The following is a 21,981-nucleotide window of genomic DNA, read 5'->3' as shown; positions in this document are numbered from 1 at the left end:
AGTTAATAACCCACAATTCCCTTCAGAACATACCTAAACAGTTGTCAGCTCTTGCTGTCTCCAAAGCCTATGCAGTGGATTTGTCCCCACAGCTGTGTTTTAAAACAGCAGGACAGAATAACAACAGATTAGTTCCTTGCAAATATAAATGATATCCTATCAAAGATGGTAATATCAGAAACTGTATATTGGAGAAAAGTTACAGTGCCTTAGAACTTAAGCAAGACATAATTTAACACATAGTGTGTTAAATGCTTATACTTAAAAAGAAAAAAAATAATGCCACAGATTTTGTGTAAAAGAAACTGTCTACCCCAAATTCCACCAAAACAACACACTACATCAGGCAAACAAGCTTTAGTATATCTTGAACTTCACAAAAAGCATTATTTGCCTTTGGAAGTTTCACAGTCTGACACCAATACTTCTCTGACCTCCTGATTGTTTTCAGAATGATATATACTTTCTCCACAGTACTCAAATCCTCCTCAAGAGCTGAGTCCTTACTCTAAACAAATAATAATAAAAAAATAAATCTCAGATTCATTCACCAAGATACCAGGTGAAAACAAGCACTAACCAGTCTCTCTTCCACGACTTTTGTCTCCTTTAGAGAAGAACGAGAATGACAGTTCAACAACTACATCTACACTACTGAAACACAGAGAGACTTCTGGAACACAGCTGTACACAAACCTCACATAGCCTTGCTGCAAGAATAGTCAGGTTCTTCATGGAAGATGTATATAATCTATCTGTCTGATAGTAGTGTTAGGATGCTGCTGGTGACAAAACAGTACTTGTTACTGAGAACACAAACGTATCAGTAGTATCAACTCAGGCTTATCAATGTTAGTTTTACTCTGACACTTCTTCGAAGTTCATCAGTAACAGCAAACTGGCAGTAATTATTATCGGTACAGTGGAGAACAGGACTGCCATTTGGAGGGACCATGACAAGCTAGAGGAATGGGCTGATAGAAGACTCATGAAAATCAAAGACAGAACTATGCAACAGTCCAGGCTGGGGACTGCCTAGGCAGCAGTTCTGCAGAAAAGAGTCTAGAGTTCCTGATTGGAGGGGAAGTCCTATAAGGAGCAGCTAAGGACCTCACAGGCTTGTCTAGTTTGGAGAAAGGAGGCTGAGGAGTCACCTGAATGCTCTCTACAGCTGCCTGAAGGAAAAGCGGAGATGGAGATGCTGATCTCTTCTCCCTGGTACCCAGTGACAGGATGTGTGGGAATGGTTCAAAGCTGCATGAAGGGAGGTTTAGACTGGACATGAAGAAGCATTTCTGTACCAAAAGGGCGGTCAGACACTTGAACAGGCTTCCTAGAGAGGTGGTCGATGCCCCATGCCTGTCAGTGTTCAAGAGGCATTTGGGAAATGCCCTTAATAACATGCTTTTAACTTCCAGTCAGCCCCGAAGTGGTCAGGCAGTTGGATGAGATGATTGTTACAGGTCCTTTCCAACTGACATAGTCTATTCTATTTTATCTCACCCACCCTTCTATTTACAAATGAATGATTTTCATAGCAAGGCACATCCAGGATGAACAGTGAATCCCACCACGGCTTTCCTAAATCAGCTTTTAGACCAGAACCATTCTGGCCTGAAACTTTGACTCTGAAATGTCTGGATTTTGGCACATTGCTCATCAGCCTGCAGCAACTCATGTAAGATTCAGAGGAAAGAGATACTCTGAAGCTCGGGCTCCTCCCTTCAGGCTCTAGGCAAGATCTGCTAAAGAACTTAGTCGTGCTGGAAATAACTTTTCATTCTTTTGTTTAGGACATGCCAGATAGTATCCGCAAGAACATTAAATTGTCACCAGGCTACCCAAAATGAGGTAACTGTTGGAAGAGACTCAAGTATTTAACTTTGATACAAATTCTTAAGTACAAAGAAAGTCTACGTTTTTTTAAAAAGTTGCTGAAGGAAAATCAGGCAGTGAATGTGACAGTAAATACTGAAAACTGACCTGAAAGAGAAAAGACACAACTATGCTGGGAGACTGCAGTTTTCCTTGGCAAAATCAGATTTAAATATGCTTAAGTGACACAGCTCTGACCCTATTATGATGTAATGTCCAGTAAAAAATAGTGCTGCTTAATATCTTCTTTTCATGACATCTTCCCTCTCTGTATCAATTACAAGTGTTTCAGTATAAGAATACTACTAAAATTACACTGACTTCTAAAAGGTATCCAAATGGCCTCCACAAGTTGTACAAGCACTCAGAATATTCCTAACGAGAGTACACATCACATTCTTAAATCATTCCTGAGGTGTCCTCCATAACAAAATCCTATATGAAAGTCTCCAAGGTAGTCCTAAGAATTTGGCTCTTAAGTTCACACCAAAATGATTACCCCTGCCATATAGGTCTACCTGTACCAGCAAACTGGAAAGCACGTTGTCAGTATTTTGCTTTGTCTTAATTTACTCCAGCATTAACAAAACAAACACCAAAGCACAACCATACCCAGTAAAATAGGTGAGAAAAGAATAAATGAGCGAACAAGATCCCAAGGCCAATTTTCATCACGAAATTATCTCAGTTGAAAAAAACGAAACCTACTCAAAGGGGAGAAAAATATCAAAAGTGAACAGGAATCACTGTAAATATAATTTGAAGTGATAATATTTAAGTTAAACTTATGATATCAGAAATAATAAAAAAAAGTTCCAAAACATCTAAATACAAGCAGCAGGAGCTACTCACAGCATCGTAGAGCTCACTGTGGACTAACTTACACCCCTCCTCCCCCCTCAGCCTACACTATGATGCCATGACTATGTTGTTAAGTTAGATCACCTAAAGCCAGCTCAGGTACCTCTATAATACACTGCCAACTCTGGTTAAATGCTACAGGCCATGCCTATTGAACTGGTATTATACAAGCTTTTCACAACACAGCTCCTCACAGGTTCACCAAATGATCCTCATATTTCCTGTGGCAGGGCACATTCAGATAGCAGATTGCATGTCCTGTACAGTTTTTCATAACCATGAATTCATGTATTATTGTGTGCTTATTTATCAGAGCGCCAAGATAATTTTTCCACAACTGTATCTGAACTGCCAACCTGCATTCAGATCAAATAATGCAACGGATCTAAAAGCTCACTTGAAAGAATATCTACAATGGAATAGTTCATGTTAAATACAGCTGTCTTACAAAATCTCTGAGTAACACTATATTCGGTATGTATATGCCAGCACTTGCATATTCCAGGAATTTAGAGGGCTTACTCATATGAATAATTCTGTACAATTCATTAAAAATACAATTAAGGTTCCTAAAGTTCATTTCCATTTAAGCCATCCCAACATAATGGCATAAAGTGTACTAAAATATTTAAGAATATACGTTCATAGGTTTTATTTCTTTCGAAATACTTATTAAAATATTTCTTTATGCTTCTAAACAATAAAACATTTAACAGATAAGCCTATTATAAAACAGACTTTTCTTAAAATAAACGGGAATTAGGGACAGCAACCCTTCCAGCTCTTCCAACAATAAATACCTGCTAAAGCATGTTTGGTTGGTTGGTTTTAATATTTTATGAGGGTATAAACATTAATAAATTCAAACCACATCAAGCTGACACTTTTAGTTTTGCTATATTTCACTGAAATGTATGCAAGCAGAAAATATACACAATGTAAAATTTAAAGGGCAAACAGAATGCTTACTTTCTCTAAATGCTTTACAGTAGCCAAGGAATGACAACAAAAAGAAGAGGGCACACAGTAGGTCTGCTCTGCCAACAATCCCGGCAACCTTAAAAAAAAAAAGAAGTTTCAGATTACCAGATTTTCTTCTTAGAAAACCTGAGATAAAGGTATACACATACATACAAAGTGAAATGTATAAAAGAATACTGCTACATCACTTTACATTTTTTTTCTTTTTTTAAACTGGTTTACTGGATTAGTGATACACACTTTCATAAGCCACATCCTAATTTTGATCAGGTATTGCTTAGTATCAACTGGGTGAATGGTTTGGCTTTAATTTATGAAAAACTGCTGTTTTAAGAAATAAAGAAGGACCTTACTGGAAAAAATGCCCCATTCCACCTGGGTTTTTTTTTGATCATGTTGCCTTTCAGTAGAATTTTTAGCAAACATCCTGAACCCCAGTAAAATCAGCAGCTCTGCTGAAATGCAAATCAAGACTGTTCACTTTCAGAAGACAAGCCAGCCTTCAAAGTACAGTCTGAACACTCAGAATAGATAAATAGCTTCTAGCCCGCAGAATCAGGAAAAGAATCTCCCCTCTGACAGTTTTTTGTGTTATATTAATTGATTGCATTAATGATACCTTCAAATGCATCTTGTAACAGAAGCTGTACTAATGCAAAAGAAAATCAGAAGCACACTCTGGGACCTCCATACTCCTGATCTGTGCCAATCTATTTAAACCAAGAGCATTCTCAGGGCCATCACCAAGCTTTGGTTCAAGCCCTTAAACTGTATTCACAATAACTTGCTGAGACACAGCATGACATATTTTTGGATCTTCATTCCTCAATTACACAAGTGTCAGATACACAATGAACTTTTTGTGGAAATCATAACATGGGGTTGGCAAGGGACAGCATAGGCCCTGATGTTGGGACCTCACTAGAACATACATCCAGAGCAAGGATCATGGAAAATGCCCCTTACATTTTAGTCTAGCTCTACTTCCCGGAGTACTGGGTTCCATATTTCCAGGAGAAGATGCACAAAGAGGCCTTTTGGAAGCAGAGCAGAACACTTCCAGGTTTGCTTTTTTCTTTTTTTTTTTTTCAATGTCCTTTTTGAGGTGATGTTTCAGGGACAAAAGCACAAACTGTTTTTTGTATAGCACACCAATTGTCCCATTTTCTGAGTGGAACAGAAAAAGGAAAGTATAAAGTGTATCTTCATTTTGTTTAAAGCTGGTTGCTAACCTGTCTTAGGAGAAGGGCATTTTTTGTATGAGTATGAACTGACAGAACAACTGTTACTGAGTAACACCAGACAGAGAAGCACAGAGGCATGAGAGTAGGACTGAATACACTGAAGAGACTCTCCCCCACTTTACCCTCCGCTTCACTTGATACTGTAAAAAGGAGAAACTATCGGACTCCTAAATGCTGCTCAGAGAAATTTATTAATTTATCCAAAGCCGTGCATCTAACTTCCCAGCTTCTTTTTCTATTTTATAAAGATATTAAGAGAATTAACTCAATGGCTGTGGACTGCTTTAAAAGGTGAAAATAATGACGTGTCATTCTGTTTCAGGATACTCTCAGCTAATGAGATAAAAGTAACGGTGAACTGACACAATTCTGAAAATAAATGCCAACTTGTTATAAAAAAGAGATTAAGAGCCTAATAACACACATACGGCCTCAGATGACTCCAACAGTACCATGTTATCTCAAACGCAGGATCAGGTCTGTAGTCCCGGTAACAAGGTAAACAAAAAAACCCCCACAGTTTTAACTTAGCATCAGGAATACCTTTATGCCTGTGTTTTATTTAGTATTCCATCACTCAAGTGTTACAAAAAATAATTATTTTATAGAAGAGAAGACTGCACCACAAGAGTGTTTACATGTAGGTAGAAAAATGACAGCTGTTTTTCTTATATAGGTACTGAAAGCTGTAAACTTTTCAAGATCTGTTTTATGCGACTGTTTTGTGCTGTATATACCAAAATCCAAAGCAGCAAGCAGACAGATTCCTCACAATTTTATGTCAAAATATGTCATCTCATTTCAAAACCAAGATGTCATGATACTTAAAACTCACAGATTTAAAATCATGAAGAATGCTTTTTTGAGGAGATGCTGCCTGATACACATTCATGCTAGAACCATAGCAGTATGATGACTGCTTCAGTGCAGCAAGATTTATTATTCACCACGTAAATGATCAGAGGCCTTTGTTTACTCCTGGATCTTAGAAGACATATGGTATATAAGCATCCTGCCTTTTTCCTCTTCTTCCAATGTTTGTCCTCAGTATACACAAGTCTTCAAACCTCATATATGCAAGCAAACCACTTCACTTGTAATTTATTTGACACGACCAAGGTCTTACTAACATTTGCCTGCTGATTTAAATATATTTTCAGAGTTAAATGGAATGAAGATGATGATTATGGATAATGATAAAGGAGTCAATAGTAGATTTATTACAAAGTTAAGACTCAAGTGAGATTTCTCTTTACATGTCAGAGCATCAAAAGCCCTAAAGACTCGTTTTACTGCACTTTGACATCTAGAATTGGTTTTGGAGAAAAAAAATACAAGGGGCCCTTCTGACATCAGCACAACATGCCCTCACAAAGAAGTTATTGTGCAGGCGAGCAAACACCAGAGAATGATTGACAGGATGTGTTACCCACACTGCCAAAAAAGATGCCAAATTACTAATACACAACTTTGTACTATCTCTAGGTTTCCAATACATGCAGGGTCCCCAGTCAGCTGAGAGGCATAGCTTTCCATAACCTCTTCCCCATCAATCATGTGCAAAGCAAATGAAAAAAAGCCAAAACCACAGCATATTGTGAATAAATGAAAAATCAGTACCACACATACATAAGGTGCACTGAGGATTCAGTGTTCATTACTAGCACAGAGATCAAAGTTAGTACTTTTTCCTTCTAAACGCCAAGAGAAATGACTCCTGCATTGCAATTTTTTTATATTTTATTTATTCATTATTACAAGATCAAGCAATCAGTGACCACATCCAACAAGGCCACTGGCATAAGGCCATAAGATTTTCTTAGCTATGAGTGCAAAAGAGTTTTAAAAAAACCCTGTCTCCTCCCTGTTCACTAGAATTTCCACACAAGGACTTTGATCTTTGCCACACATGTGCCATGTTTCTATTCTGCATCTTTACAGCTTCAACTTCCAGCCACTGTTACTCTTTTGTCTGCATTATTAAAGGGCCCACTACTACGAAATCTGTGTTCTCCACATACATAATTATAGACTGTGATAAAAAAAATTAAATCCTTTCATCTTCTCCTTCATATTAAAATATAAACCCATGGAGTTTGATCTCTCATGACATGGGATGATTTCCAGTCCTTTAATCATTTTCATGGCTCTTCCGAGCCCTCTCCATTTTTCCTAATGTTGTCCTTGCAGCATGGATTCAAAACCGTATGCAGTATTCTAATACACTCACATACAGAGTTCATATAATGCCCCCACTCCAACTTTGTATCTCCTTGGTTTTTTATCAAAGCAAACACAAAAGAAAAATAATTAGGGAAATTCAGTAACTAGGGAAACTCTGTAGTTTAGGGCTATCCTTCTTTAGTTACTGTACTTAAATGATTTATCTTCCTCAATAAGGTCCAGCCCTGTGGAATTATAATCTTTTGAACATACTAACCATAACATTTGATGGTTCTCATAAGACATGTGCCAAGAGAAGTAATGAGAATATATAAAAGCAATGTGTAGAGAATAAGACTGTCAGAATTAATTAGTCAAGGTGGTCAAGAACTTCTAAGATATAAATCATTGGAGCTCATTATTCACTACTTACACATTCGGTGTGCACTGGATGTACAGCAAACAGCAAAGCAGCTAGAAGAGATGTCTTTGGAGCCAGGTTTAGCCTTCTTCCTTTATTACTGAATTGCAGTCCACCCAGTAATATCGAGAATACATCAACCATCAACACTGAGATAGTACAATGCAGTATTATATTGATGACATGAAAACCAACTGGGTAGAAGCCTCCAGCAAAAAGGTAATTAATTCTATACAGAAACAAGAACATTAAGGCTAGGAATTACATCAGCAGTTAGAGATACGCAAACAGAAAACTTAAACAATCCCATAACAAGATTGTATTAAACAGCACAACTCCCGTTTCCCCACCAAAAAACAAAAGCGCTGAAAAAACCCCATCAAATCCCAGCATGCATGTTATTACCACCAAGCCAATACAGTCTGCTAGAAACTATGTCCCGATCTTTACTCAAAGGTATTCATATGGGATACCATATTCGGCATAGTATCTATCCTCTCCAAAGACATATGTTAGTGCTATTATGTTAATCATACCTATGGTTACTTAGAAATTACTTTTGGTCAGCAACATAACTTCAATGCTGCAATGCAGGAGTGTCCTTGTGGAAAAAAACCAAATCTACTGGGGGGGATACCCTTGCGCTTAAAAGAAACTATGTCCAAAACTAACTGGATGAAATTATTTTAATTAAATCCACACAAAGAGGAAATTAGTATGCAACTGAGACTACGATTTCCACTGACATTCTAGCTGAAAAGTGTCCTAGCATTTGGACTGGCAATGTGGAAACCATCTGGGTACAATCAGTATACATCCAGAAAGTAGTCAGCTAGCACATCTTAGTAACTGATTTGTGAGACTGCTTACAGAGAGATTTAATAAGAGTATTAGAACCAGAAGGAAGTTTAAGTGAAAATTCAGTCATAAAACCCTGTTCAAGATTAGAACTCTGATAAAATGGAGAGGGAGAAGAAAAGGGAGAAACATCTTGCTATTTTCCACACACTTTTATCAGTAGGTGAGATATACAGAAACTTAGTGTGAATAGGGAATTTTCTATAGTTCATTTGGTCAGTCTGCATCTGGCTTATGTGAAATCTATTAAAAAACTCTAACCCATTATAAATGTGATGCACATAAATTGGAGCTTAGGGAAATTACGAAAACCAATTTCTTACTTGTGAAAATAGCATTTTATGGACCATCTTCACATGCTCATCTATATTTTCATATACAGTAATAACTGTATCCCAGTTCACTCTTTAAGCTAACCAAGATGTTACTAGAGATGCAATATACCAGACAGACCTTGAAAATAAAAGAAAGCATGTGCTGTGTAATGCACTGAAAGCTTTAATAGGTTTAAGACTCTGACACTTTCTATTCAGTCGCATATTTTCCTTCATGACAATGTGAAGAAAGCCCAATGGAGAGTGAAACCCACAGTGCTAAATACTTAAAATGCTTGATACGGCATTCAGGAGTCAGAGTTTTTTGCTTGAATATGAGGACTAAGAGTGGGAGTGCTTCTGCAGTCACTTAGTCCCTGGCCTAGACTGGACACATCTGCAGAACCAGTGCCAGGTCCCCATCCACAACACTGAGTTGTATGGGGAAAATAAAGAATCTTAAGATGAGCCTTCAAAGATTTTCTGCATTACTGTGCCCAGTTTCTACATGGTTTACTGCTTGCTCAAATTCTTGTGCAAAAAACATTCTAAGCATCTACAGAGCTTAGAGCATCTACACAACTAAGAGCTAAGCATCTACACAACTAATCCTCATAAACGTGTAGTTATTTGAGAAAACCAGCAAGTTACTTATACAGGCAGACATCTTCCCCACTAGAATTCTCAGGCACAAACACGAAGTATCAGGGAGGGAAGAGGTGGGAAGACTATTCAGTGACTAAGTGGCAAAAGGCCACAGTAGATGGATGCTATTTATAAGAAAACCCCATTTAACAGGTCACCAGAAGGCAGAAAACAGAAACTACAATAGAAGTATAAGTGGCAGCATGGCTAAGTGAAGGGAACATACACCTCTTAGGCCTCTGATGATGTGACCTACATATTGAACCATACTGCCCCTAGTAACAGGGTATATAAGAGCATAAGATGCAGCCTCAGAAAACTACAGTGAAATACAGAATGTCAAAATAATGTATACTTTGGGAAAAAAAATTGAAAATTAAAACTCAAATTGAGATTAATTAACAAACAGGAAAACCATATCCAGGAAAAGTATGAAATAACCCTCCAGATACTTTGTTGTCCCCCTTTTCTGCTGCCTCCTGCCTATTATCAATTGAGTGAATACATATAAAAAAAAAATTCAGACCATGAGAAAAAACGACAAGTCTCACCTGAAAGTTAGGACAGTTAGCGGTCGGTATGACTTATGACTGGTATTGCTGCTGAGCTTGCTACCCCAAAAGTCATGATGCCACAGCTCACCAAGTGGGGTTTCTGCTCTGAGGTCCTAAAAGGAAACGTCATAAATTACCATATTCTTAACATTTCTGTTTTATTCAAAGCAGCTAAAACACAAACAAGTTCTAATTAATACAAGCTCATGCTAACATGGACATAGCAGGTGCTTTCTTGGCTCACTACTGATAGGTCACATCTTGGATGCCTGTCATCATAAAGACCAAGATGTTGGATTCTGTAAGGAGGCATAACTATGTGAAATTTAGTATAGCTATATGTACTCATATCAGTTGATAATCTGGTTAACAGATGAGATACAAAACACATACAAAAAAACCTTCTACCTTATAGTTTTGTTAAAAGCCTTCGATGCTAGCCCTAGGTTATCTTGCGAAGGAGGCCAACTACAAACCGCTGCAAATACCTATGTTTCTACCAGCGTCAGTAGCACAAGTACTAGTAAAAGCAAGGAGACCAAAGACAGAAAACAACAATTAGCTCTTTTTGAAGCCTTACTTGGCACAGGACCCTATTCAAGTGTTTCCTTCCCCCCCCCCCCCCCCTTAAATTCTTAGCACATGAAACCAAGAACCAGAGTATCTACTGTTTTAAAAGATTAACAGCAGAAGACAGAAAAGTAATGTATTATTTTAAGTTGGGGTGGGGTAGGCGACTATTAAAAAAAAAAAAAAAACCACACTGCAAAGGAAAAGCCATGATGATAATGAAAATATCCGAATAACCTAGACCACTGAATGCAAAATATACACTTTGGAGAGGAAAAAAGAAGGACTGTGGCAACATCTGCTTCTGTTTTCTGAGAGGACAAGCTAAGAAGCTCTAACTAACAAGTCATCTTCTACTTGCCCCTCTTATCCTCCTTCCCTGTGGCAATTAGATGCAATTTATGCTATAGTAAATGTGCAGGTTAAATACACTCAAGACAGAACCTAAGAACAAAACTGTAGTACTACGAAATTAACAGCTTTAATATGAGTGTTGGTATTACATCTCCAATCAACCACGAGATACTCCAAACCCCATCCACCTTCTCTGAAATTCTTCACGAGACCAACAAACCAAAGCTGATTCTCTTCATCAGGGACTGTAGTCATAGGACAAGGGGCAATGTGTTAAAACTTACACAGGGGAGATTTAGGTCAGCTATAAGGAAGAAGTCCTTTACTATGAGGGTGGTAAGGCACTGGAACAGGCTGCCCAGAGAAGTGGTGAATGGTCCACCCCTGGCAGTGCTCAAGGCCAGGTTAGACAGAGCCTTGGGTGACATGGTCTAGGGTGAGGCATCCCTGCCCATGGCAGGGGTCTTGTAACTAGATGATCTTAAGGTCCTTTCCAACCCAAACCATTCTATGAATAAGCCAATACAAACACAAGCAGACAAACCAGGGTGCTAAACCCATGAAAGATTTTACAAGGCCTGGTGTGCAATGTCTTATTCCTCCTACGTCTCCATCTACTTACAAGATTCCCACATTACAATACTCCTGGATCACTAACTCCAGTTCTTCTCAAATGCTGCCACCATCTCACTTGCCTCTGCAGTATTTTGAGCACCTCTTGCGGTCTCCAGTACCTTCCATCTCATCCTTAGCTAGCATTTTTGGCCTGCCAACAAGGCAAGAGAGAACACATACAACTGCTAGTACAGCCAAACGTCTGGGCCATGATGACTGGCTGCTGCTAAACTGAACTTAAAATAACTCCTTTTTTCCTGCTTCTCTCAACACATTCTGACTTTCATCCATACAAAAATAAAAAAAAAAATCCCAAGAAGAGACTTATTTCTATCACTTATAGAATCATTGAATCATCTAGGTTGGAAATACCTTTAAGATCATCAGTTTCAACCATTACCCCAAGACTACCAACTTGATCAAATCTGGACAGTATTGGACAACTGGATTAAAAAAATAGGAGGAAAAAGTAGGCTAAAAATCCTACCACATTGTCAAATGAAATGAAACATTCACTAATAGGTTACTAATCAATACACAGAAAAGTGAGCGGAGCTAACATCGTAGTCATATACTGCAGCTGTTAATTAAGGCATTCTCAGGGAAAACCTTAAGAAAGACTCACAGAGGATCCTATTTGAGCTTAAGAATTATCAAGGTGCAAAATTCCTTCACTGTCTCATAGATGTTTCTACTGCCAAGCAATAGCTACAAATTTCTTTCTTCTGCTAGGACTAATTTTGGCCTTAGGCACCTAAATTCCTGTCCCACTCCTTACTGGTATGCATACATCCCAAAGGTCATAATTTGACTCTCAGAGCCAGAGTGCAATCAACCAGGAGTCCAATAAATCAATATAGCCTGCTTTTTCAAGGGCAAGTTGGGACAAGGTTGTACACCAGCATCTACTGAAGTCTTTGTGTTCTGCAGGGGCTGACTGCCAGTGATCACTGTGGCTTCAGACTTCCAGTTTTTCCAACCAGCAACACAGCTCCTTATGTACATTTGCCAAAGAAGGGGACTATGAAAAAGACTTTTTCTTTTTGTATTAAAATTTTAAAAAGTATGTCTTCTATGTCACAGATGGTCTTCAATAACAAGATGTGAAAGGCTAGATTTCCCTTTCCGCTAGAATCAGCCTTCTTTTGTCTTCCATAGGAAGCATGCAGGAAAAGCTGAATACACAGAATTCTTAGGGATTAGACTACACTTCCATATGAGCTAAAAAATCTTCAGTCGTGTATCTTGCTGTTGTATCCAACTTCTGTGAGAAAAAGTTTATTATGTTAGTTTTCCCACTTAGTAGACTTACCCTAAAACAGGAATGGCTTGCTCTACGAGACATGGCGATTTAGAAATTACGTATGATTTTAAGAACTGAATGTAGACAGCAAAGAATCTCTAAATATTTGACTATCAGCAGCTTACACACAGCAAAGTTCAGTACTTGAAGAAAGGTCAGGTTTTCTATATAAAGGCTTATAATGTGTCTGAAACTCTTCCTAATCCAACTGTTTGCCTTGCCAAGCTAGCAAATAAATAAAGACAAAAGTCACTGCTGTGTGCCAGTTAAAATGCTGCTTAAAATGACAAGAAAGCATCTGGAAAACAGCCTTGGACCCCAGTATAAATATAATAACAGAATGTTCCACAATACAGTAGGCATGGAATCAGCTAACTGTATTTTTCACTAAAAAAAAAAATAAAATAAACAAATTAAAGATTGGTGAGGTGGTGGGAGCTAGTAAATTAACACAAAAGGTCACTGTGTGCTACCCAAGAAAATACTGGTATAGTAATGGTCAGTGGATCTACAAAATTACTTTACCTGCTGTCTCTTGTATTGAATAGGAATAAAATAGGCTATACTTTTAACGAACTGTGCCTTTGCTAAATGCTTTTCCTCACCATTAAGCTGGTAAACTCATTGTCTCTGCATTTTTCTTGTGGGTTTTGCATTTTCGTATATTCATACAACCCCTGTGTTAAAATGATACTGTCACAAAAATCTCATTTAATATCTAGGGAATAACAGAGAATTTTGATGTGAAAAATAGAATAAGCCTCCCAGTTTTTCAGACTAGGTATGAGTTAATCTATTTAAGCAGTAGGCTGAATTTCTCAGCATTGCCAACAGCTATAATCCTGGCACAGGTTGTTTTGTTACATAGATAAACTGAAACATTTTGAAAGTAAAGTTTGAAATTGCACTTGAAGAAAACAACCTGCCTTTTTTCAACATCAGTGTTTTGTACATTCTTTCAGGAAATTAAAATACTATAATCATGCCCAAGATAAAACTTTGCAGAACAAAACACTGCCAAGAGCTGTGCAATTTAAAATATAATGCTTCATAAAAAGAAAAAAAAAAAAAAAGAAAAAGTATCTACAGCATTCTTTTAGAAGCCTTGAGATTTATTTCTAATTTGGCAGATGTATTCTCCCCCCAGACATTTATAACTCAAGGTATGATGACTTAAACAAGCATAATACAAATTTGTCTAAGGAAACAGTGATTCTGTGGGATTCCAAAAGGCACACTGAAGTAAGTTGCCTCTAAATCTTGTGCAAGGAAAAAAAATGTGAATTGTAGTCTTCTAATGATATGAGTTTCCAGATTATCCTCCTTGTAAACCCATGGCTTCAGGAAAACAGAAGCAACAGATGAGGGTGATTCTTTTTACCCTGTGCTTCTCTTGCCAAGCATTTAACATTCCAGAACAGCTGCAACACCAAGACCCACTCACGAGCACTAACTGCTACATGTGATTTTAAGAAGTGTCTCAGCAACTGAAGACACTCAACTCCTCGCAATCAAAAAAAATCTCAGCTAGAGGTCTCTTCGAAATGCATGTTAATTTCTGGGATTGTTCATTGTATGTATGATCAGTTTTAAGACAGACCACAAGAATATTCTGCGTCTATTTCAAAAAAGTACTGTTGTCACAGGAACTTTTAAGGGGGGAAGGAGCAAAAGAAAAAAAGATGTTTTCCTTGCTCCTGTAACTTTTTAATGATAGAAACCACAGCTGGAGAACCTCTTCACCCTAAAATCACTTAGTGATGCATTATGTACCTTGTAACCAGAGTAAGTTTATTTATTGGGCTAATTCACCTGAGCAGATAATGAAAAAATCTCCTACTAACATCAACAGATGTTAGAAAAGCCCACTCCATATGCTCACTGACTTAGAAATGAGCCTAAAATTAGGTCTATAGGCAGGCTTGATGTACAGGTGCTCTGTGAGTAAGTGTTACTAAACATCACATCCAGATTTGCTGCAACCCTAGATAATGCTTTCTTAGACAACAAGCAGACAAATTCCTTCCCCTTCAGAAGGCAACATTTGTTAAGCAGAGCATCTCACTTGCAAAAGAATGAAAGGGGGCACATTTAGAGGAGGGAGAGAAGGAAGCTGTTTAATTTGTTCACTCTTCTGTTTATGTACTAGAACCCAAGTCGTGTTATTCAAATAGCTTTAGGAATAACATTTTGTTAAGCATACTTATGCTCTAGCTTTTTGTTAGAGCACTGCTGCGCACCTTGTTTGGCAACCTTAAATAAGGCTTAGTTAAAGAAACCCAGACACAATAAAACAAAACAGAAAAACGAAGTTCAAAAAAAATGGAATATCAGAAGGAAGATCTTTACTAGGATCTACTGAGATCAACTGCTGTCTTTACATCTTCTCCTAGGACCATTCATGTCAAAAGGCACGGGGCGGGGGGGGGGAAGAGAGACAAACCTTATTATTGATGATGGCTTCAGAATCATCAAAGACAAAATCTCCATCATAGCTGTTAGCAAAACAGAGGAAGGAAATTAATGCCACAACCATTTTAGCCCAGTATGATGGAAGGATGAACCATGATACACCATGGTCCAGATTAGGTTCTGTTTGTGCCATTCTGTGAAATGCTTGTTCCAAGTTGGGAGCTTCAGCATTATGTTGGTTGCAAATCTGAAAGAAATACATAAAAATGCACAGTTATAGTTGCATTTCATTAAAAAAATTAGAAAATGGAGAGTGGAGTTGGGAAGAGGAGAATGAAGTTTCATACAACCTTTTTTCTTTTCAGTGCATTTCCTAATTACTGGAACATATTTAAGCATAATTTTGTACTTCAAATGTGGAAGAAAGGCACAGTTTCTCATGGTTGAGGCACAGAGATAAAGTCAAGAAGTTCTTAGATTCTAAGCTAAAGCTTTGGCACAGGTAAATTCTAAAACCCTGAGCAAATCACTGTATTTTTGTTTCTTACTAATCTTTTCTAGTACAACAAACAGATATAATGGGCACTATGGAACATTATAAAGTTCTTAAGAGAATGATAAGCACTATAATTTTCTTCTGAGTGTGGAAAACCAAACATCATCAATTGCAAACAATTGCAAAAAGTGCTCAACTCTCTTCTGATAATCGAATTAAAGACCTTAGTCTTGCATATAGCCCATATAGGGAATTCACACAAACATCACAGGTAGACATATACAGACAGCACTTAATGGACTAGGCCCTAAATCCCAACAATGAAAACTGTAAGACAAGACAACACATGCATTAAGACCAAAGCAGTTTTCACTAGATCAGTCTGCATGCCACAAGTACAGTATTGGCTAAATTCCACTGCTGTTTTCATGGGCTTATGAGGTTGTTGAGGTAGATGACAAAGGCCATGCAAACCAACAGCACTGAATGATACATCAGTGTGGCAGTACTAAGGCTGGAGGTTTACCCATGAGCGACCTTTACTTGGAAGGGTTCCTTACAATGCTCCAAAGCCAGTCCTCTGCCTGGACAGCTATTCTGCTTCTGCTTCTCTGGTGCTCATTATTGCACAAGTATTGTGAGTGGTCTTATTAACAAGTGCTGCTATAAATGGCAAGGGGGAGAGATTACAAATGGAAAACTGCAGTAAAAGGAGGGCAGAGTACAAACTGCTTACTTATAAGCCCCAAGAATGATAGGGACATACAGTAGCCCTGCTTCATTCTTTCTTCGTATTTACCAGCTTTTAAAAATCAATCATTGCACCCTGAAAACACTGCATCTAATGTCTTCATACAACCTAGGAAAAAGCTCCAGCTGTTTGGCTTCTTGAACAGACCTGACCATTAGAGCTGCTAAAGCAATTGCTTTGTAGCTTTCTGTTTGCAACGCTGAATTCCAGTCTCCACACAGTCCCCGCGTCTGTACACACACATGCACAGGGAGGACAGGCAGTACACCCCATCACACCAGTGCCCCTTCTCGCTTTGCTGACTATACAGGAGTGCTCCCCTATTAAGATAAAGTCAGTAACATGGAGATGAGCTACCTGAGAGGGAACAGAGCTCCTCAGCCGAACGAAGCAGACCGGCCGCTTCAAGAGCGAAAGCCTGTCTCAAAGTAACTCGCCCTTGTGCTCTTAGTTTGACGAAAACAAAGAATAAAAGCAAGGCTGCTAAGCGTCGCTCGTAATAGCACTGACACACCACCGATGCCCACTACCCAAACAGAATAGTTAATCTACCCCAAAGTAATTTTGCCCTGAAAGTTTCTCCCATTACTCTTGCTCTATTTAGCTGCCAGTCCTCACCCCGCAGCCCAGACGAGGCCGCCGGTCCCTGGGGGCTCCCTTCGCACAGCAATGCGTTAACCGCCTAGGCGCTCCGATTCCCCCCGCGGTACCGCGACCCCCGCCGCCACACACCCCCTCCCGCCCCTCCGAGCGGCGGCACCAAGGGCTCTCTCGCTGCCGCCCGGCTCACACGCTGCTGCTCCGCCGCCCCTCCAGGGAAAGCCGACCCCGAGTCGGCCTCACAGAGCGCATCTCGACGCCGAATCCCCGGGGCTGGAGGCGGGGAAGGAACGGGGGGCGGGAAGCACGGCTCCAATACGCGCGTCCCGCCGGAGAGGCTCCCACCACAGGTCACCGCGGCCGCGGTGCGCGGAGTCCCGCAAACTTGAGGCCGTCCCGGGGAAGCAGCCAGCCCGGAAGGGCTGCAGGGGCGAGGCTGCGGGGCGGCCGAGCTCCGCAGGGAGTTCGGCGGCGGCCCTGCCCCAGTCGCCGCTCGCCTTTTGTCCTGGCGGCGGCCCCGCATGGGGGTGTCCCGTGTGCCGTCTCGCTCCGGCCCTCAGTCGTTCCCCCCTCCCACGCCGCCCGGGCCAGTTCCACCAACGTTCCAGCCAGCAAACGGGGCAAGGCAACCCCGCTGGGCAGGACAAGGCACGGCAGGACCGAGCCAGGTGCCCTGCGCGGTGTTACCTGCAAGGAGAAGGAGCCCGCGCCGCATCCTCTACCCGGGTGCAAAACTATCCCGCCCGGCCAGCCGGCCCCCGCCGAGCGGCCGCGGGGGAGGAGCCGCGGCGGCTTCGCCTCCGGGAAACATCCTCAGAGCCCCATTGGCTGCCTCGCCGCCCCACCCCTCCTTCGCCCCGCCCCTCCGTGGTGGCTCCGCGCTCCCATTGGCGGCGGCGGCGGTGACGCGGAACAGGCCGGGCTGAGGAAGCGGAGTGAGGCGATCATTTGAGGTGGCCGCGCGGCCGGTGCTGGTCGCCTGCTGTGCTGTGCGCCCGGCTCCGCACGTCTCCGCCTCGCACAAAGGCGGGGGCCGGGCGGTCTTCTTGGGGGGCTGCCTGCGGGCCTTCCCGGCCGGGCGGCGCTGCCCCTGCCCTTGCGTGGTGGCCGTTGTCCCACTCACCTGGCCGGCCGCGTGGCCGTTAGCAGCGGGTGAGCTGGGGGTGCGGGAGGCTTTGTGGGGTGCCGCCTGGCCTCGGGGAGCCTGGCGGGTGTGGGGAGGGCGTGTTTCCGAGCCCCCCGCTCTTCCCTCAAGGGCGGGTTCCTGCCGTGACGGGCTTACACGGAGCGAAAATCCTCCGTGGAAAGAAGGGTGGTAGCGCGGAGTGGGGGGTGCTCCCGCGGCGCCTTGTGCAGGAGCCGTGGATGCCGCGGGCTGCCTGCCTGGGTGAGTTTCTGGTCCTGCCGGGCTTGCAGCGGGCTGCTCCGCTCACGGCAGATACCCTAGGGGAACAATAAAAACGTTTTCAGATGGACTTCGTTCGTGCGTTTCATTATCGCGGTTTTTCTTGAAAGTGTGATTAAACGCTGAGCTACACCACCAGATGTTCGGCGGAAGTTTCCCTAAAATATAGGGAAATCTTAATAAAGCGAAATCGATGAGAAAATCCTGGTCGTGAGCTAGGCAGAGGCATATAATTTGAAATTTTTGAGAAGTTTGCGTTATCAAGTGTCAAATTATCAAGGTTATTTTATAGCTCCTTCGAGGCTTTAGCTCTGCAGTAAAAATTCTACTCTGGGAGGGCTTCAGTGATTGCCACCCATACTTGTCTGCTCCACGCTAGCTCTGGAACATCTGCTGCTGTGACACGGACAGCTCAGCTGCTTGTGAGGCAGCAGCTGAACCAGCACAATTTCCAGGCCAGTGTATTATTCAAGTATACGTGAAGTTCCTTATTAGAAATGGTAGTCTGTAACTTACGCTTTTTTAACAGCTTCCGCAAAGCGTCTGGGGAGCTTCTGGACTGGGGAGCAGCAGAAAGCCATTGGCCTGCTGTCACCAAGCCCTCAAAGCTCTGTTCCCTGGTCACAAGCTTCTTGTCCCTTTGTTACAAGAGTTAAAATAAATAACACCAACACCATGACCTGCAAACTAGTAAATTGTGCCTTGGACTTTAAAATGATCTTGTCTGTTTGGGCCTTGTACCTGAGTTAGTGATATAGGTGGGCATAATCAGTAAGCTTTGTACCTCATAATTTACAGTTATAAAATGGTAGAGTTGAAAAATGTCTTTATGATTTTTTGGTCATTTTCCCTTGTAAATACAAAATAAAATCTAACAGCATATTTTTTAGATTTCTGCTCCTAAAATGCTAAGCATTGAGATTTACATCACTTCCTAAAAATGGCTGGTTTGCCATGTGAGTTCATGAGGAGGAAGTACTGGTTGATGGCTGCCACATTTTCTCACTGTTTCAACTTACACCCCCCCAAACTACTCCCAATAAGTATCACCAAGTCAGATTCTTGTCAGCTATCTTCCCAGTCTTTCCAAATTCAACACTCTTCCTGAGATCACAGTGTTCATAGACATTTTAAATAATTTGTGTTTGCTAATGGAAGGGCCCCAACTCGGAAAAGAGGGACCCAATTTAGGAGAAAAAAAAAATCCTTAATTAGGAAAGTCAGTCTATCATGTATTTAATCTTCTGAATTCTATAAATTCTGACAAAGTAAATGGAAATTTTAGTTTATGCTTAAGTGTGCACATATGTAAGAATTTATATTATTTATTATGTAAGAACGTATATTACCTTATATGCGTGTAAATGCATGTAAGGTTCAATGAATCAAGGTTCACGTTTGCCTCACCAGATTGTGGCAGTTGCCAGACTTCTACTAGTTGAGTCACTTTCACATTTCTGTGTTATGTTTTGTTCTGTAGAGGGTTTGACATTATCACCTTTGCTGATGTATTTGTTTCTGCTAATAGCCCATTCAAATTGGATACTCATCTTAGTAGCTTCTTTACTACATGTGCTACCTCTTTAATCTGTGCTTTATAACTGGAATTTCATTTGTTCATTGTAAGACTGCTGATATCATCAGTTCTGGTCAAATTTATAGGTATCGACACAGCCAGGTGCACAGATGGTCTAAATCACCTCATCACCACTTATGTCAATACAACAATACTGATTAGTATATCCTCATGAGCTAGAAGATGTGTACAGATGCCCCTCCTTCCCTTCATTTTCCATTTTTAAATAATCCTATTTCTGAGGGGTTTATTATTTTGCTTTTTATAACAGCAGCTTTTACGATGACCTTCTGTTTTGATTCATGTGAAGAACTGCAAAGCAGATACCTGTTCTGGAGAGTACCCTAGTTCCCTCAAAATCTGATTCAAATCAGCTACAGTTGCATAATTTATCTCCACTCTGCTTCTTCAGAGGGTTATTATAGCTCTTCAATTTAAAACAGTTCCTAAATACACTTTTTTTTTCCCCTTAATCTGCAGTTTCTGGGAGGGTGTATCTATGAAGTGAGTACCTCCTTGCTCTCTAGTTTTCTCAGCATGCTAAATTGATTACCTATGTAGCTATTGCGTCCTTATTTTTAGCAGCCTGCTACTGCCGATCTACACAAAGGCCAATCTTTCTTTTTGTAAAAAAGGAGTATGCAAAAGACGTCATATTCCAAGGGATCAGCATTTGCAAGTATTGCAGTGACTTTGCAGACAAAAGAAGAAAATGTCAGGGAGTATGGCAATGAGTGATTCAACCAGAATGTTTCAGAAGCCTAAAAAGACTGTCAGTCTTCACCATAACTGTTTTTGAAACAGCTGCATTCTCTCCATGGCCTGGATCTTGCCATGGTAAATGTGGGTCTGGCTGCTGAGCACAACTGCCTGTAACTGTAGGCAACCAGCTGGTCATGACCTGTTGCACGGTTGGGGTGTGCACAAGTATTATATATGCAAATGTTTGCATGTATAATATGCGTATTTTCACTGCTATTAATAGTACTTCGATGGTCTCTAGGGACCTTGTCTCAGGAATATTTATTCTGCTACAAGGCATTTTAAGTAGCAGAATGCCTTAGAAAGCTTGTTTTGTATGTCATGTTTTGTACATCCACATGTACATACATGGATATGTATGTAGACACAGGCAAACTCATATGCTTGTTGCAGTTGCGGTCTTGATGGACCATAATTCATAAAACGAAAATGCAAATGAAACAGGTCAAAATTGAAAAAGATTGTTGCAAGAGGAGTGGAATGAATGAAGCCTTGTTTTCCATTTTTTTCTGTCTCATAGTCCTACACCTCCTTGCTTTAGTAACTGCAGTTCCCCTCATGACCCATGTGTCATCTTCATTAAGATCCCTCTATATTCCTCACTTTGCTTTTTGGCTTGCCGCCTGTTCCAGCTTTACTTAATTCTATGACTGAGCAGAACTATGAATGTGTTCCCTGGTGAACAGCCTGGCCAGACTTCTCAGCTACCCAGCCACCACGTAGAATTAGCGATAGCTGGATCTCTCCTTCAAAGTGTCTGCAGGGTTGCAATGATTTACACAGCCATTATGATGTTTATGAAACGTGGGAACTGAACACACTTGAGGCCCCTGTACTTTGACAACTCTGTATTGAGTCAGAAGTTATTAGAAGAGAATTGACAGTTAGAACCCACAACTTTAATTTTCTTTAGAACTGAGGCTTCCAGTCAAGTATTGGACCCTTCTGTCCTGCTGCGGTAGACATATCCTTGCTCAGTGATTGAGAACGAGCAGATCCATCATAGACTTGTTGCTGCTCCATGTAATGTTAAAGGTAGATTTGAAGGCCTGAAGTCTTAAATTTTGTTAAAATATGTATTTAATCACACACTCTCCTTCCCCCAAATAGGTAGTTAAGAAATATCTTTTAAAAATAGTAGTTAATTCTGAAAGTGAGAATTATGTTCTGCTATACAGGTGGTTGTGAAATGTGTTCTTGTCAATATAAAATGAAAGTGTT

General features: G+C 40.6%; 1 protein-coding gene across 3 annotated transcripts in view; it reads right to left on the bottom strand.

Moving 5' to 3' along the window:
• The window catches only part of TMTC4 (transmembrane O-mannosyltransferase targeting cadherins 4), a 52,997-nt gene extending 35,210 nt beyond the window's left edge, over positions 1-17,787 (bottom strand). For 2 of the 3 annotated variants that reach the window (XM_065677985.1, XM_065677986.1), the window contains exons 1-5: positions 17,705-17,787; positions 15,202-15,417; positions 9,914-10,029; positions 7,558-7,774; positions 3,706-3,793 (exon numbers count right to left, since the gene is read on the bottom strand). In XM_065677985.1, coding sequence (XP_065534057.1) covers positions 3,706-3,793; positions 7,558-7,774; positions 9,914-10,029; positions 15,202-15,363 — 583 coding nt within the window. In that variant the 5' untranslated portion in view covers positions 15,364-15,417; positions 17,705-17,787. Of the gene's footprint in view, positions 1-3,705; positions 3,794-7,557; positions 7,775-9,913; positions 10,030-15,201; positions 15,418-17,704 lie in introns of those variants that run through there. The other variant, XM_065677987.1, reaches the window with a different exon arrangement.
• Positions 17,788-21,981: the final 4,194 nt, after the last annotated feature.

Source organism: Lathamus discolor, chromosome 4 (genome assembly GCF_037157495.1).
Source record: "Lathamus discolor isolate bLatDis1 chromosome 4, bLatDis1.hap1, whole genome shotgun sequence".
In the NCBI taxonomy this organism is placed as follows: domain Eukaryota; kingdom Metazoa; phylum Chordata; class Aves; order Psittaciformes; family Psittacidae; genus Lathamus; species Lathamus discolor.
This window is presented reverse-complemented; position numbering and strand designations above follow the sequence as displayed.